The sequence below is a fragment of the Euwallacea fornicatus genome, chromosome 2, assembly GCF_040115645.1.
Source record: "Euwallacea fornicatus isolate EFF26 chromosome 2, ASM4011564v1, whole genome shotgun sequence".
Lineage (NCBI taxonomy): Eukaryota > Metazoa > Arthropoda > Insecta > Coleoptera > Curculionidae > Euwallacea > Euwallacea fornicatus.
Window position 1 is genome coordinate 5,770,781 of NC_089542.1, and position 15,575 is coordinate 5,786,355.

Here is a 15,575-nt window from a genome sequence, read left to right on the forward strand (position 1 = left end):
ACGCTGCTGACTTTTCTGCCAGTTAATGACACATTAAAGGCTAAACCCAAAGTCTGATACAATTGTCTCATATTTTGTCAGAGGAGGGACGTATCTATTTTAAACGCGGAGAGTAATCAAGAGAGTCGTCTTAAAATTTAAGAACACATTTTGCATATTTTAGTAAAAATTAAGTATAACCTACCAATGACCACACCCCATATCAGAGACGAAACACGTATGTTACGTATATTCAAAAGAAAATGGCCATTTATTTGAGATATGCCAACCTAAACTCATTTCTTACTATGAATAAGTGGGTACCGAGAAAATTCTATAAAAAAAACCTGAAATATATTAAATTCGACTAATTAGCTAATACTCATCTTGTCCTTTTAATCAGGCCTCGTGATTGTCAGCTGCCCTTCGCATTCGTCGAGCCTTAAAAATGTTCAAAAATTACACCAAAGAGAGTTAAAAAAATGTTTATTTATATTTTAAATAAGTCTTTCATTTTAAAAATCACAAATCACACTGTATAAGCTTAAATTGAACACTAAGTTACTTAATAGCTACCGGCATACGCTCCTGCGCTTGCTGAGGCTCCGGCAGTAGCGCTGGCATAACTACCTGGAAAAATAGGCACACAAATAGTGACAAATTTTAAATAAATAATTAAATTATGGGTGCAACAAAGAGGAGGAAATATTCGATGACCCTAAAAAACCTACCTGCACTGGCACCACCATACGCCCCTGAGCTCGAGTATGCAGCCGCCTGACTTCCGCCCGCGTTGAAAATATTACCCGAAAGCCCACCTTTTCCAAACAGACCCTCCAAAAAACCCCCAGAAGTGGGAATTCCATAACCCTCTCCTGCCACAGTTGAATAACTAGAAGCAGGCTTATGATACGACCCGCCATAACCTCCAAAAGCCCCACATTTTCCAGACCCACAACCACTGGAATACCCTCTTATTGGAGGGAAATAGGATCCTCCGTGAGAACCAGCATAGTTGCTTCCAAATCCATGAGATCCAGAGTTAGTTATGTCGAGAACATTTTGGCCTTGATTGATGAATACTTGACCAGTAGCGTATCCAGAGTCAATTCCGTGGTGTCTATGACCATGCTGGGGTTTCTCCTCTATGATGTAAACCTGAGTTGATCCAGGGTCGCAAAAGGGTCCTTGGCAGTTCAGTTTAATCGGAGTTCCAGATTGTTGTTTGTGTCCATATTCAATTTGTTCTGTGTTCAATCCAATGTTTGATCCAGATGGAGAATCTGGAACATTGTCGTAGCCATTAAACCCGGGCGTTGCAACATTAGTGTAACTAGTTCCAGCGAGAGAACCAGACGATGAAATTGCACCGGCGTTGTAATCAGTTCCAGTAACCGAACCAGATGATGTTGAAGATCCATTATCATTAGCGGAAACAGTATTGATTGAGCCACTTCCGGTGCTTGAACTAGTAGCTTTGGTGTTACCGGCTACCGAATGAGATCCGGCTATCGGTGAAGTCCCAGCGTTGTTATAACCGATTCCAGTGGTTGTTCCAGAGGTTGAAGTAGGCACATCGTTATAACCAATTCCAGTTTCCAATCCTGATGTTACTGAAGTTCCAATGTTGACGTTACCAGTTTCAGTGCCAGGTCCTGATGTTAAAATTCCAACGGTGTGGTATTCGTTTCCAATACTTGAAGCCGAGCTAGGAGCGCTGATGTAACCAGTTCCGGCATCAGTTACAACGTTTGTGTAACCGATTCCAGTTTTTATTTCGGAATTACCAACGTTACCACAACTGCCGTCAATCACACAGGGTGATTGGTTAAAAGTCGTATCTACAGGTGTTACAACAGTGCCATCTACTTTTTGAATTGTGACATCAGTACCAAGCCCCGTGTTAGAAGTGGTTGTATGTTCTGTTGAGTACCCTTTTTAGTGTTTTAGTGTTTAAATTAACTATTTACATACCAGAAGAGTGTGCTATTGCCGAACTTGAAGAAAAGGAATTAAGTTTGTCTGTGTTAATTTTCTTGTTAAGAGCATCAGAACCACCAAAAGCCCCTTGAGTTCCAAAAGGTTTGCGGTCGGCTTCGATGGGTAAATGTCCAGTACCAGGTCCTAAAACGTTCGCTTGTTAAAAATTACTCTTAGAACAGCGTTAAAATATCACCAATCAACACGCCAGTATTATCAGCAGCATTGGAACTAATAGCATATCCTCCTTTGTCAGAATTCTTGTAAATAGGGCGAGTCCCTTTAGGAAGATTTGAATAAGAACCATCTTCATTCTGAAACACTACTCCTCCGGAAACATGAGCAGCATCATGGTTGGTGCCTGAAAAAATCCATTTAAAGCTCACTTTATACCATATTATTTATGCAAAAACATACTTGAGTATTGCGTATTGGCTTCTTTGGTTTCATAAATAATTCCGGAGGCCGCAGAACCCTGAGAAGCAGCAACTGCTCCTCCACAACCTCCTGCGGAGCCGCAATTGCCTGGATGAGCCTGTGAGACTTCTGAAATTTGATAAAAATTGTCTATACCCTTATCTATACAGAGTCTAAAATAGTTACCCTTCTGGATATTTCCACATTTGCTATCATCACAGGGGATTTGCCCAGCAAAAGTATGAGCTTGGTTTACATGTGGAGGTTCAATATTTGAGGTGGGTTTGTTAACATAGTAAGTACCGGGAGAAGGAAGTTGAGGGTGGATTGAGGGGGTCAAAACTGCGCTACCTGAAAACGGAAGTTTAATCTCCAACCAAATCGGTCAAGTATAATTTACCTGCTTCGTATTCCGAAGTATCGCTAGCTCCAGCTTCAGCGTGACTGGTGGATGATTCAGAAGATACGCATTTGTTGGGAGATCCAGGGGAATAATTGCAGACCGGTCCAACCACTGGATGAGAAGCGGGGATGTTTGTGACTGATCCTGCGCCATTATATACTAATGGGAGAGGAATTTGCAATATATTACCGAAGCTTAAATTCTCAAAGTTTGAGTGAAACTGAAATTAAGATCCTAGTGTCTTTTCCTATTTAAAACCGTCTTTCTCTACTTAAAGTCAGAGGTATGTAGGAAATTTTTACTGTGGCGCCATCTATAAGAAAATTCGGCATATTGAAGTTTACCACCCACGAAACATTGACGACATTCCGGATAATTTGGTGAGTTGAATTGAATTGAAAGAAACTTTACCTTGAAACTCTGATGACGTCGATGATGATAATGATGAAGTTGAAGATGAAGACTCGACAGTGTTGGTACTAATCTGAGTTACCCCATGAGGTACTACTGATGAAACCGGTTTAAACTTGTGAATACTACCGTTAGGTCCAGGAAAAGGTCCTTTACAACTCGTGCAATCTGGTGATGTGTGTTGGCAAAAATGAAGATGTGGATTGGTGAAGAAAGAAGAAAGATATCACGAAAAAAAGGTTAAAACTCTTACCTCCAGTATAGGTTTCCGAAGGTGTATTGGAGATAACGGTGGATCCAGAGGTGTGTTTTGAAGTATCGCTGGTTGGATGGGTGTAAGGGTTGTAAGTTGCAGAACCAGCTCCACTATAAGCTACAAAAGCTTATTTAGCAACTAAATATTGAAGGATTTTACTGATTTTCATGCTTCTAATAATAGGTTGCAATAAATATTGTGAAAGAAGTTCAAACTAGTCACAAAATTATTAATACCAGTGAACCACCTAATTTTTTTGTTTAAAACGTGGAATCAAGGAAAAACATAATTAAACACATAATATTGGGATTCCCTTAAAATTAATCGTTTTGTATATGTTTAGTTGTCTATGGATCTACGCAACACACGCCGGGAATACGAGGTCAGATGTAAAAGTTCATTCTAACGGCTTCAATAAAATTAATATTAACGTTCAAATATGATCATGAATAATGAGAAATTATCTCATGATAAGTTGTATTCGATTTTTGGAATTCTGTTTCTTAGTCATTTCGCAGTGTAAAGCATTAAAATGACCATGAAAGGTTCATTTACATAATGGTTCCATAACTATTGTGACAGTTTTTTCAAAATTTTATTGAAAAATAACCTTTCACATACAAAGAAGGCTGATGGAGTAGGGGGAATTTCCCACTGTTCTCAGTTAAAACTAACAGTATAAATGTTATTCTCAGGTAATTTTAACTGAGAATAGGGCGTACACCGCTCCAACTCTTATTTTTGTTTGAGGAATTTTTCCCAAATAAAACTTAATCAAAATAAACAACCCCTTAGATATATTCAACATAGCTATTGTGATAGTTGTTGGATTGTCCTAAAAGGGTGTTAGTGTCGTGCAGTGAGTAGAAATGTCGATTTTCACAGATAATATCACTTTTCAAAAGAAAAAATTTACGAATTTGATCGATTTTTTAGTGCATATAGGTATTTATTAATAATGAAAGCCCACAAAAAATGGAAAATTGAATCAATGACAGTTTAATAAAACACGATAATTCGCCCCACTGCATTGTCTGTCATCTGAATTTCACTCAAGCATTTCTTGTACTTAAAAAGTCAAAAAACAAAATTACCATTCGAAGATGAGGATGAGGATGATTCTGCGGATGCAACCCCAATTTGATTGCCACTGGATGAGGCTGAATTCCCGGATACAACCGGTTTATATGAGTGAATACTTCCAGAAGGTCCGGGAAATATTGGGCGAGTATTTGTGATAAAACCTGAATTAACGGCTAAATGATTGAATAATTAAATGATCTCGGAATCATAATATTTACCAGAATTAGCTTCTGAGGCAGAATTTCCACCACAATCGGTCGATCCAGACACTGGAGCGTAGCTACAACTAGGACCTACAACTGGAGTCGGTGGGACAAGCGAAATTGATCCAGAACTACTGTGGGAGCCCGAGGAAGATCCTGAGGTTTGATGAGAGGTGCTGATGACACCTGAGGCAGGTTTGCTCTCATGGATACTTCCCAATGATCCAGGAAGGACTGAGATTATGTCGCTTAAAGAGGGTTTGCTACCACAATTTGAGTCGAAACAAGAGGGCGCTGCTGATGGTTGAACTACTTGGGGGTGTGCAGGCACTACTTGAGGATGTGACGGTGCTATAGCTGCGTCTGCATGGGCTCCAGCAGATGCAACTGCACTAGCAGGTTTACTATCATAGATACTTCCAGAAGGGCCTGGCAAAGTCGCCACTAATCCAGGTGAAACATGGGCAGATCCGAAGTTGTACTGTGTCTGAGCTTCAGTGGTAGATTGTCCAGAATATCCAGCGGCCGGTTTACTTTGGTAAATACTTCCAGACGGCCCTGGCAAATTGTTAATAATTGCAGACCCATGTTGATGGCTAAGTGGTCCAGATGTGGACACGATTGGTTGGACTGCCGGCGCAGGGGCGGAATGAGGGTTTGATACTGCAGGTTTGAAAGTGTGGATATTGCCGGTAGGTCCGGGGAATGGACCTTTGCAAGAAATGCATCCCCCTAAGACTATTAATGTTTTTTTTTTAATTATTAGCTGGTTTCTAAAAGGTAAAAATGTACGTACTAGCATTTGGAATGGGTTGGACGTATTGACCACTAACTACATAGTTTGTGTTATCCCCAGTTGAATAACCGGTGGCATATTTGTCTGATCCAATTACCTTGTAGGAGCCACCATTGGCCACAGAAGAAGAGTCACTAATGGAATTGAAGTCTTTATCATTCCCACAAGAAGTTCCCCCCGAACATCCGCCGCCTTTGACATTTGATGCTGAAGAATAAATGATTTTCGTAGTGTTACTCAAGAATTTAAAGAATAATAATTCAATAAACGTGTTTGCCATTCAGCAATATGGGCTGGGAAATTTTTATAATGAGTCACACGACAACAAGAATCATATCAAGTATTGCTCCGAACGAATAACAATAAGTTAATGGGCTTGTCGTCCAAAATTGACACTTTTATTACCTCAACTCTGGACAATCCACATTACACGATATTTTTGCTTTAAAATGCTAAAGTGATAATTTCAAGACCACTGTGTCGAAACCTTAGACTTACGAGCATTCGTAGCAGCCCCCTGCTCATGACTAGAACCATCTACAATTATGTGGTCATTTCCATCAGCGATATATCCTGCATTGGCTGAAGCTAGAACCCCAGCTGAGGCGGTCGCCCCAGCCACAGCTCCAGCTACAGATCCAGCTGCAGCTCCCGCGTTTGCATGGCCTGCAGCTCCAGCGCTTGCATGGGCCACAGCTCCAGATTTAAGAGCTTCTTTGAGTGACTCCACATCAGCGGGTGCTATGTTTCCGTCGATCGTATAGGAACTTGAGCTCGACTGGCTGAAAGCTGGAATTAGACTTTTGAGCTTTTATGGAATTTGTAAAGCGATTTCAATTTTTACCTGACGCTGATGATGATGATTTGCCTGAAATTGAGATTTTTTGTTAATATTTACGTGTTTGAGTATTAGCAAAAACTTACTGAAACTTGTAGTATAAGTGCCTGGTTGCTTGATGCTGTAGGCAGTACCTGCAAGTCAACAAAATTCAATCACTTTTTTATTATTCGAAGCCATCCCACACATATACAGTGTCACTGGGGATACTCAATAGTATTGATATTCAAAGCGAAAACAGGTTTTTTTTTATTCTAAACAGCCATATAAATCACGTATATTATTAACACTTCCATTATCAAATTAGTAAAAACTATCCTTGATTATTCATAGTAAAAGTAACTCACACAAACTCGTTGGCACTGTGAGAAAAATTAAAAATAAAAGAGGTTTTCCTTTGCACATGGCTGACCCTTTTGGCAAACATGCAGATTCGAAACTGATTGGAATATCTGTGGTAGGCATCAATTTATAGGAATTCCTCAGGTACTAACGAGTTTTTGAGCCTGGTCAATGGTCACATTATCGCCCTGTTGTCAAGTAAAGTTAATTTTAAGCTATAGTACCGTCAACCACAACCACGTAGCTCATTCACGGAGAATTGAGGGATAACATTAAAGGGTGTTCTTGCCACAACACTTACACAAATTCACAGCCCCGATTAAAATCGCAACCAGAAGGTTGTTGGAGTGTTTGGTTGTTCTCATGGTCGGCGACCCGCGTGTCTTGCAAAATAATTACCCAACTGAATGGATTACCTTATTATCCCACCTATTTATACGAATATAATAACGTGTTCTAAAACTGGTCTCTGATTATTATCTCTCATGAAGGAGATTCCTATGGTCGGTACATGGTTATTTCCAGGCAAGTTGCACGCATCTGAGGAAGGACGAAAACGGATATGGGTTTCCCAGAAAAAAGCGTATTATGGGGTATGATTTTTGTTTCTGGGTATGTGGGGTCTCGAAATTTGGCGACGTTTTATTATTAGGTATAGTGAGCGAAATTGCCTAATGGTACTCTAAATGCATAAAAGGGCGATTTAAATTCTGATTTGGAGAAAAATACCGGAATTTAAATTATAGCACGCCTCTGATTTCACCAAATCCCGATATGTATACTTTTTAGTGTTAGAAGCAGAAATAGAGATTAAACTATGTCAAAGAACATTGGCGTAGAATGTTTTTTATGTCAGAAATTATTTGAAAAATAGTCTGCTATGAAGAAAAAAATGTTTCTCATGTTACCAAAAAGTGATGTGATGTGTGCAAAAGCCCCAATAACACATAATTTTTTTGGTGACCTTACGGACTTCTAAAAATTGATGGTTTTCCAAGAGTGTTCACCGGATTTCGGAATCTCCGAAATAGCCCACTAAAGTAATCATGACCTGAGTATTCGCATGTGGACAATCCGAGATTTGGGGCATTCAGGACGCTTTTTTATATAAAAAAAGTTTCAACAAATGTGTAAGTGCAGGGGGCCCTAAAATTATTATTTTGTGTTTTAAAATCATTTTGTCTTTTACAATTTATGAACAAAGCGAAAAATCAATGAATACAGGGTGTCCCTCTGGGAACGGCAATTAGATGTTTTGAAGGAAATTGTGAATAATAGTTACAAAAATTTAATGATTAAATAAGAGTTTTGGGGTGACCTCGTCTAAAATAATTTTAATAACTTCACATTTCCGGTTGTAGTGGAACTCGATACTTGATAGCTTATTTTAAATGGAACACCCTATATATTATGACATTTTTGGAGCTTACGTTCAATTTTAATACAAGCTTATTAACACATTCGTTTTCTCAGAATTAAGCGGTTTGAAAATATATCCAATTCAACGTTGAAGGTGACAGATACAGATGTTTGCAAAATGGGAAAGTATTAACAAACGCAAAGCTTTATTATAACTCTTTTTTGCTACAATACAAAAGAGTCCATATTTTAGTATACTGCCAAATTTTGAGTATTATTTTCTATATGGTGTCTACAAAAATAGAGACAACTTGGACATCGAAAAATGGTCAAGAATAAAAAATTTTTAATGGAGCCTTAGTATTATTATATATATATATATATATTATTATATCCCGTAGAAAATATTATGTGAAGCTTGGGAGCATACTAAAACATGGATATTTCATAGTATTGTGGCAAAAAAGAGTTGCAAAATACCTTTCCGTTCGTTACCAATTTCCAATTTTTCACACATCTGCATCTGTTATTTTCAACGCTGAATTGTACATATTTTGAAAACTGTTAATTCTAAGAAAGCCAATGTACTAATAAGTTTGTATCAAAAATTGAAAATAGGATCCAAAAATACAATAATATAGGGTGTTATATTTAAAATAAGTACGCATGTGTTGACTTCCGGTAAAACTGGAAAGGTGACGTTAATGGAGATATTTTAGATGAGATCGTCACAAGATTCTTGTCAAATCACTAAATTTTTATAACTTTGCTATTCATAGTTTCCCCAAAACGACTACTGACGGGTCCCAGTAGGATACCTTGTATGCTTTTACTTTTTGATGAGGAAAAGGTTAATGATTAAGACATCAAAAAAGGAGCACACACGGCATCTATACTCCTCCCCTTATTAACAATGACCCGATAATAGTTAAAACGAACCTCCAAATAAACTTTCCTGTTAATTTATAAGGATCATTAAAAGTACTCAAAGTAGGTGATGAATAGTAAAGGTAGGGCGGTAACCCGTAAACCGTGAATGTAGGGCCGTGAACCGTGGACGTATAGCATCAAACTGTGAATACAGGGCGGTAAATAGTAAACGTATAGCGGTGAACCGTGAAGGTACTGCCTACCATCACACTTTTGACTGACAAAAAATAATAGATGAAGTGGTCCAAGATATCCCTTTGATATTTCAACATCTATTTGAGATTTCTCTTAATGATTATTCTTTACTTTCTCAAGGCGAATTAGATAGTATGTCAGATGACTTACTCCATATTTTAAACAATCAATTCAAATCATGTTTTCGTTTATGCAAATGTACAATACTTGTCGCTGATGATCCGAAAAAAAGGCTAAAAAGTAGCGTGGGCTCTTAACCTTTTTACGATAGCCTTGGCCAAATATTTTATTTCGCGTAATGACACTTTGCGTCTCGAATCCTGTTTAATTTCTTTGTAAGATGGCCATAAAGGAAAAATGGCCTTTGGGGGTCTTTTTTTAAGTGTCAATGGTCAGCCAAAGCTGAATCGCTCTGAGGAAGAAGAAATAAAATGTGAGAAGATTTCTGAGAACTTAATTTGAGATTCATTTCTTAATTTCTTAAAGCATTGGGTGCAGTAGATGGTGATCATCGACGTACAAGGCTAGTCCCAGAAGTACTCAATCTGACATATAGATGGCACTTTTGGTTAAATATTACACAAACCTAACCTTAAAAACGTTTATATCTAAAATTTGTTGGTGTTGCCTTGATTTGTGTTTATTTTGCAGCCGTATTTATTGAACGCTTTTAGACGTTTTGTGAATATGGAAAAAATTCGTCATAGAAAGCCATATCAATATTTTCATTTGAAATGTCTTAGTCCATCCAACATTAAAGTGGAATTACATTTTGCTCTAGAATTTGGTCGTTCGTTAACAACTGTAAAATATTATTTAATATTAATATAATATTAAATGCGGTCTCACCAGCTGGCTTCGCAATAGTCGATCTAATAAGATGATGACGTCAGTTTTTTGGAATGAACGAAGAATAATTTTTATTGATTATCTCCATAAAAGAAAAACAATATACGTAGAATTTTATACAAATTTATTGCAGCATTTGAGCGAAGAAATTAGAAAAAAATTACCGCATTTGGCGAAACAGAAAGTCTTATATCATCAAAACAACGCAGCAGTCCACACTTTTGTCATCGTGATGAACAAAATCAATCAACTTGGCTTTGAACTTTTTTCTCAGACACCCTATTCGCCAGATTTAACCCTTCCAGATTATTTTCTAATCCCAAACATGAAAATATAGCTCGTTGAAAAGGGATTTGCCAAAAATAAAGAGGTATAGCTCGAGGTTGATGCTTATTTTGAAACATTCAAAGCTTCTTACTATAAAGAGAGTATAGAGACCATAAAACATCGCTAGGAAAAGTGTCAATGTCAAAAAAGACTATGTTGAGAAATAATATAATACGAGAATAATCCCAGAAATATCTGACCTTAAAACCTAACACTTAAAAAAAAAACTAAAAAATATTGCATTATTTTTTCCATGTTGACAAAATCGTTAAATGCATTTATTGAAAACAGTCCCAGAACACATACAAATTAACGTAACACCCACAAACTTTAGACAAAAGCTTTTTAAGGTTAGGTCTTTGTAATATTTAGCATAAAAGTCGCCATCAATATGTCCGGCCGCGTACTTCAGGGACTATCCTCGTACGTCTTGGTCTTGCATAAATTTCACTTGTAATCTATTGTCAGCCAGATGTTGGATTCTAAATGGTAAAAGCTGACTAAATAGGGTTTTACCAAAAATTTCGTTAATTATTAGAATCTAATGTGTACCGTATTAATCGCCACTAACTCACTAAAAATTATTTCATAATAAACAAGTCTATGATTAGATGAATCACTTTTTACCTATATCTCCTAGTACCAGTTTTTTATATATGTATAATATCTCAATTTAAATGAATCTGCATTTGGATTAATTTTTATAAAACCAATTGTATAATGGAAAAAAATCTGGGGTCATCCTACATCCGTCATACCTATAATGTCACAAATTTCCGATGGTGATGGTGATGGTGAGGCATTAAAAGCAATAACAAAACAAACAAATCACTAACAGTCACTTTTAAATTAAAGAGCAAGTGTCGTGCGGTTTACCGTAATTGGCGTCAGGCATGTTAGAACATTATATGGTTTTGTTGATTCATTACATTGATAAACGTAGGTATGAGGTCATAGTAAACCATACAAAAAGTCATACTTCTTAATCTTATTCTAGATCCTGGACTTAAAGAGGTCATTTAAATAAGTGTCTGCAGTGTTATCACTTACTGTATCGACAATTCAAACATATCTTTAGATTTATTGATTAGTAGAAAATTAGCAAGATGGATGACAATTTTATGTATAGGACCTTAAAGTCTGCGGAGAAATAACGTTTAACGGGTGACGTCATCTTTCAAAAGAAGTGTAATTTTTTTAATCTTTTAAGGCTTTTGGCCTGTTCTGCGCCTAAATCTTTAAGTCCACTTATATTTATCGTGGAGATTTTGCCGGGCAAACAATGGGATATATATATATATATATATATCAAATTCGAGGCTTAAATTGAATTCTAGTTTTAGATAGAGCATTCGTTTAAATCTGAAAATTCTTCCAATCCTGGAGAGGTGTCGCAGACCGACATTAATCAAAATGTGACTTAAAAAAGAAAAACAAACAATATATATTTATATATCGTTAATAAATATTTATGTATATATATATATATATATATATATATATATATATATATATATATACATACGTATTTAATATATTCAATCCATATCAAGTAAAAATTAGAAAAAATGGAATTTCACCTTCTATATTTCTAGAATTCCAAGAATGTATTGTATATTGTACTGAATGTTAAATTGAATTCAAAAATATTAAATTTTAATAATCTGAAGAACTCATATTGCGACGGTTACATCTCTGGATATCTATAACATTAAGTGTCTTCTATTTCTATCTTCATATGAATATTGAGTTCTATAGACCTTAACACAAAGGCATATGACCCATACACATTACAGCTCTGTTGCGTGTCTATAGACAATAATTCTAAATTTAAAAAATAACATAAACAAATTGAAGCTTCTGTGGCTCTGCAATTTTAGAATTTTTGGTAACCTTAAGTATTCTTTAGCACCACAAGAATAATGATTTCCATAGATCAAAAAAGCCCACAGATTCAACTAGATAATCTACTAGCATTACCATGTTCGGAGTTAATTCGACTATTTTCCCCCGCATCAATTAACATCCTTTGATATACAAGGTTCTGAAACGCAAAAACTAATTATATAAAATCACCATTCACTATAATATTTTGTTCCGTGTTATCTTATGTAAATGTGGATCAATTATTATTAATAAATTTCAAAATAAACTCAAAAGGATCTGTGATGAATCATTATTCCGCATTCATTTTCACTCTTACACGATTTGCATTAAAATATGACCCTTAGAATTAATACTGATATAATTGGATCGACAATGAAATTGCTATAAAGAGGCTTTATAACTGATTAAGGCAATTATGCGTAAGTCAGTTGCGATTTCAATAACACAGATCCGATAGCTTTTTAGTTCGAGGAACTGTGTATGTGTAGGAAAGGGTGAGAAATGCTTTTTCTATGCATTCATAGTTTTTTATGGTGAACATTGTTGTCACTACGATAAATAATTCATGACTAAATATCCTATTATATTTAGCAACGTATTTTTACATTATCTTCCCTACAGGCATTCTAAATACGAACCTCTTCTTTTTCAACTTTTTCAATAATCATATTCCTACTAGACCTTTTACTAATTTAAAACAAAAATCCCATAAGTTACATTTATGTGTGCGAATACTTACCTTCACCTTTATATCAAGATCGTCCATGCTAAATAATGAAATAAATATATTTCTAGTAAAATTAAATTTTTAAAATATCTGAAAAGGTTACGATAAAATCGTAAGAATAAGATACTCCTAGTTCCAAGTAACCATTATAAACAGGATTGAAGGATATGCCTTGCTCCACTTAAAAAAAAAGATTTGACTTATATAACTTAATCAAACCAAAACTTTTTTTTATTTATAGTTTAAAATTATTTACAGTATGCCTTAATAGCAAATTGCAATTAAGTCATTTTCGTTTCAATAGACTGATATAGTGTGGAATTTCTTTTGCCAGACACTTTGTACATTTTACTTTTATATTGTTTATTTCACATCAAGCTATCTAAACTTCTTTGTTATCTCTGGGACCGTTTTTCCTAAAAATTCTTAGCATCTTTGATGCTCCATATCTTTCCAGCGAATGTGAGCAGAGAACGTATTTGTTATTATATTTATGAAAAAGCACATTCACTTTCATGTCAACAAAGTGAATACAAAAAAGGGTAAACGTGCTTTTATAAGTAAAATTGGACTAAGAAGTGAAAAAGTCGGGATGAAAAAAATCTACGAACACATTGCTTCACTTACACATTTTATTTCAAAATAACAATTATGTACATTTATTTTTAAACTTCATCTAAGAAGTTTCTTACTTACAGAAGTTGCTTCTCAAGCAACTTTTTAAAAAAACAATTAAAGTCAATTAATCTTTATAACACGTTTTCTTTTGGAACATTTTATAATTTAGTTTTTGCAGTAAATTTTTTTACTTATTTACTTCTAAGAATGAACTAACTTATTCTTAAAAGTTTAAATTTGATTTTGACATGCAGAAACTTTAATGTATTAACTTTATCTTAAAGTGAAACCAACAGATTATGTTGTAGTTCCCTAACGTCTTGCTTTGGCAGTCATAATAAATTCTTAATGGTTTTCACTTGCTATTAAAGCCTTCAGGTTTTATTACCATTTTCACTCGGTGATCTCATTTTTTCTCAGGACTTAAAACATTGCAAAAATACCTATAGACCGATTTAAAGCACCGAAAAGATTATTTTTACTTATGACACAGGTCCAGGTTAGGCACCAAGATGAGATTTAAAAGATCATTCCCTTTAGTTGTGATTTTAAAGTGTCGAAGATAAATTCTCTATGACACTAACATAGTTGAGTCTGACTTGCAAACACAAGGCACATAGTCCAAATAATATTTAAATTTCCTCATATTGGAAATATGATATTCCATTTTATTGAATTAATATACTAGCACTGCACAAAGAACTTTTTAAATATTTTTGCAAATAGTTTATTATTAGGTTTAATAGTGAATAAATCACTTTAAATATCAGTAAATAATAAAGTATTTCCGCCAACTTAAGGCAATTCAGTACTGTAATTCACATAGAAATCTTTATCAAATAAAACATTCATTAGGCCCAGTTTATTGTAGATACAATATTTATGTAAATCCATTTTCCATTAGATTCTGTACTGCTTATATGAGAAATACTAGCAAATTTATAAGTGCTAAAATTTAATCTTATTTATGTAAATGATCACTTTTAAATAGCTTTCTGATCATCTGGACATTCAATAATTAAAACTCTTGAATCAAATGATTTCATAGTTGTCCCTCTCCCATTACCTGCATTAATGTTTTTCTTAAATTTGGAGAGACTTTGATAGAACCATTTTAACATGCAAAATGGGGACAAGTGGCTTTGACTTTATTGGAATTCTATCAAAACCCAAATCATTCATTATATCAATCCTAGTTTTGGTGATAAAATTCATTTGATGTACCTTGCGAGTTGTAAAACTTTTTTCAAAATATGTGGTTTTCAGTGGGTTGTATAGTTGTTTCTCTCAGTTTTGCAGGTAGTGTTAGCATAATTTGCACAATCAAACAGTGATTTTTAGAAGAATGATTAATTGATAAAGGATCTAACTCTAGATCTGCTATATTATTAGATTCAATGTTAACTTTTGATTCATTCAAATATCTACCGAAAGCTGGAAATGGGAGGAACGAGTTTCAAATAATGTATTATATAGCAGTTTGAATCAATAACATGTTTATCATCAGTTCCATTGGTACTAATTGACTGATATTCTTTCCTTATGGCTACGGCAGATAGCTTAATATGCTTGAAAACGGAAGTTCATTATAGGAAGAGTACATTTTAGCTTCAAGTTCTCAACGTTTCAAAAGCTCTAGTAACTTATTTGTGAACGCTTATTAAAGATTTTTTGATATTATTATTATTTATAAGCGAATTTTTAAATATAAATGAAAAAAAGATTTCATTTTTTATAGTTTTGGGCTTGAAACTTGGTTAAGGAGGATTATACACTTAAATTGGAACATTTATACTTGAAATTATGCAAATGATTCAAAACAATACTTATTATTACTATTTTTTATTGAATTTTAAATGTAATATCGCAACATTTTCATTTAAATTAATAGAAGGTTAAGGTTATTATTAAAAATAATAGAGACAAGAAGTTCGTTTATGAATTGGAAAATAAATTTAAAAGTTTTATCTTTATT

At 34.8% G+C, this 15,575-nt stretch overlaps 1 protein-coding gene across 8 annotated transcripts; it reads right to left on the bottom strand.

Annotated features, from left to right (window-relative positions):
- Window positions 1-455: 455 nt before the first annotated feature.
- LOC136344555 (uncharacterized) lies at window positions 456-7,151 on the bottom strand. 8 transcript variants are annotated; one of them, XM_066292134.1, is made up of 16 exons: window positions 7,010-7,151; window positions 6,453-6,500; window positions 6,373-6,396; window positions 6,027-6,317; window positions 5,529-5,735; window positions 4,748-5,470; window positions 4,541-4,702; window positions 3,444-3,563; window positions 3,191-3,358; window positions 2,777-2,938; window positions 2,563-2,727; window positions 2,377-2,505; window positions 2,156-2,320; window positions 1,954-2,103; window positions 707-1,901; window positions 456-605 (listed from the first exon to the last, which is right to left on the bottom strand). In XM_066292134.1, exons 1-16 carry the CDS (start codon window positions 7,071-7,073, stop codon window positions 545-547), a joined length of 3,834 nt encoding a protein of 1,277 aa, XP_066148231.1. In that variant the 5' UTR covers window positions 7,074-7,151; the 3' UTR covers window positions 456-544. The 8 variants fall into 8 exon arrangements, with proteins under 8 accessions (XP_066148231.1, XP_066148221.1, XP_066148212.1 ...); XM_066292124.1 differs by lacking the exon at window positions 7,010-7,151 and adding an exon at window positions 6,714-6,846 and having other exon boundaries at window positions 4,541-4,690; XM_066292115.1 differs by lacking the exon at window positions 7,010-7,151 and adding an exon at window positions 6,714-6,846.
- Window positions 7,152-15,575: the final 8,424 nt, after the last annotated feature.

Coding starts and splice junctions, on each gene's coding strand:
- LOC136344555 (XM_066292115.1), bottom strand. CDS start 6,831: ATGCCTACCACAGATATTCCAATCAGTTTCGAATCTGCATGTTTGCCA. Junction 2,939..3,190: donor GACGTCATCAGAGTTTCAAG/GTAAAGTTTCTT, acceptor CTCTCCCATTAG/TATATAATGGCGCAGGATCA. Junction 2,104..2,155: donor TAATACTGGCGTGTTGATTG/GTGATATTTTAA, acceptor CGAACGTTTTAG/GACCTGGTACTGGACATTTA.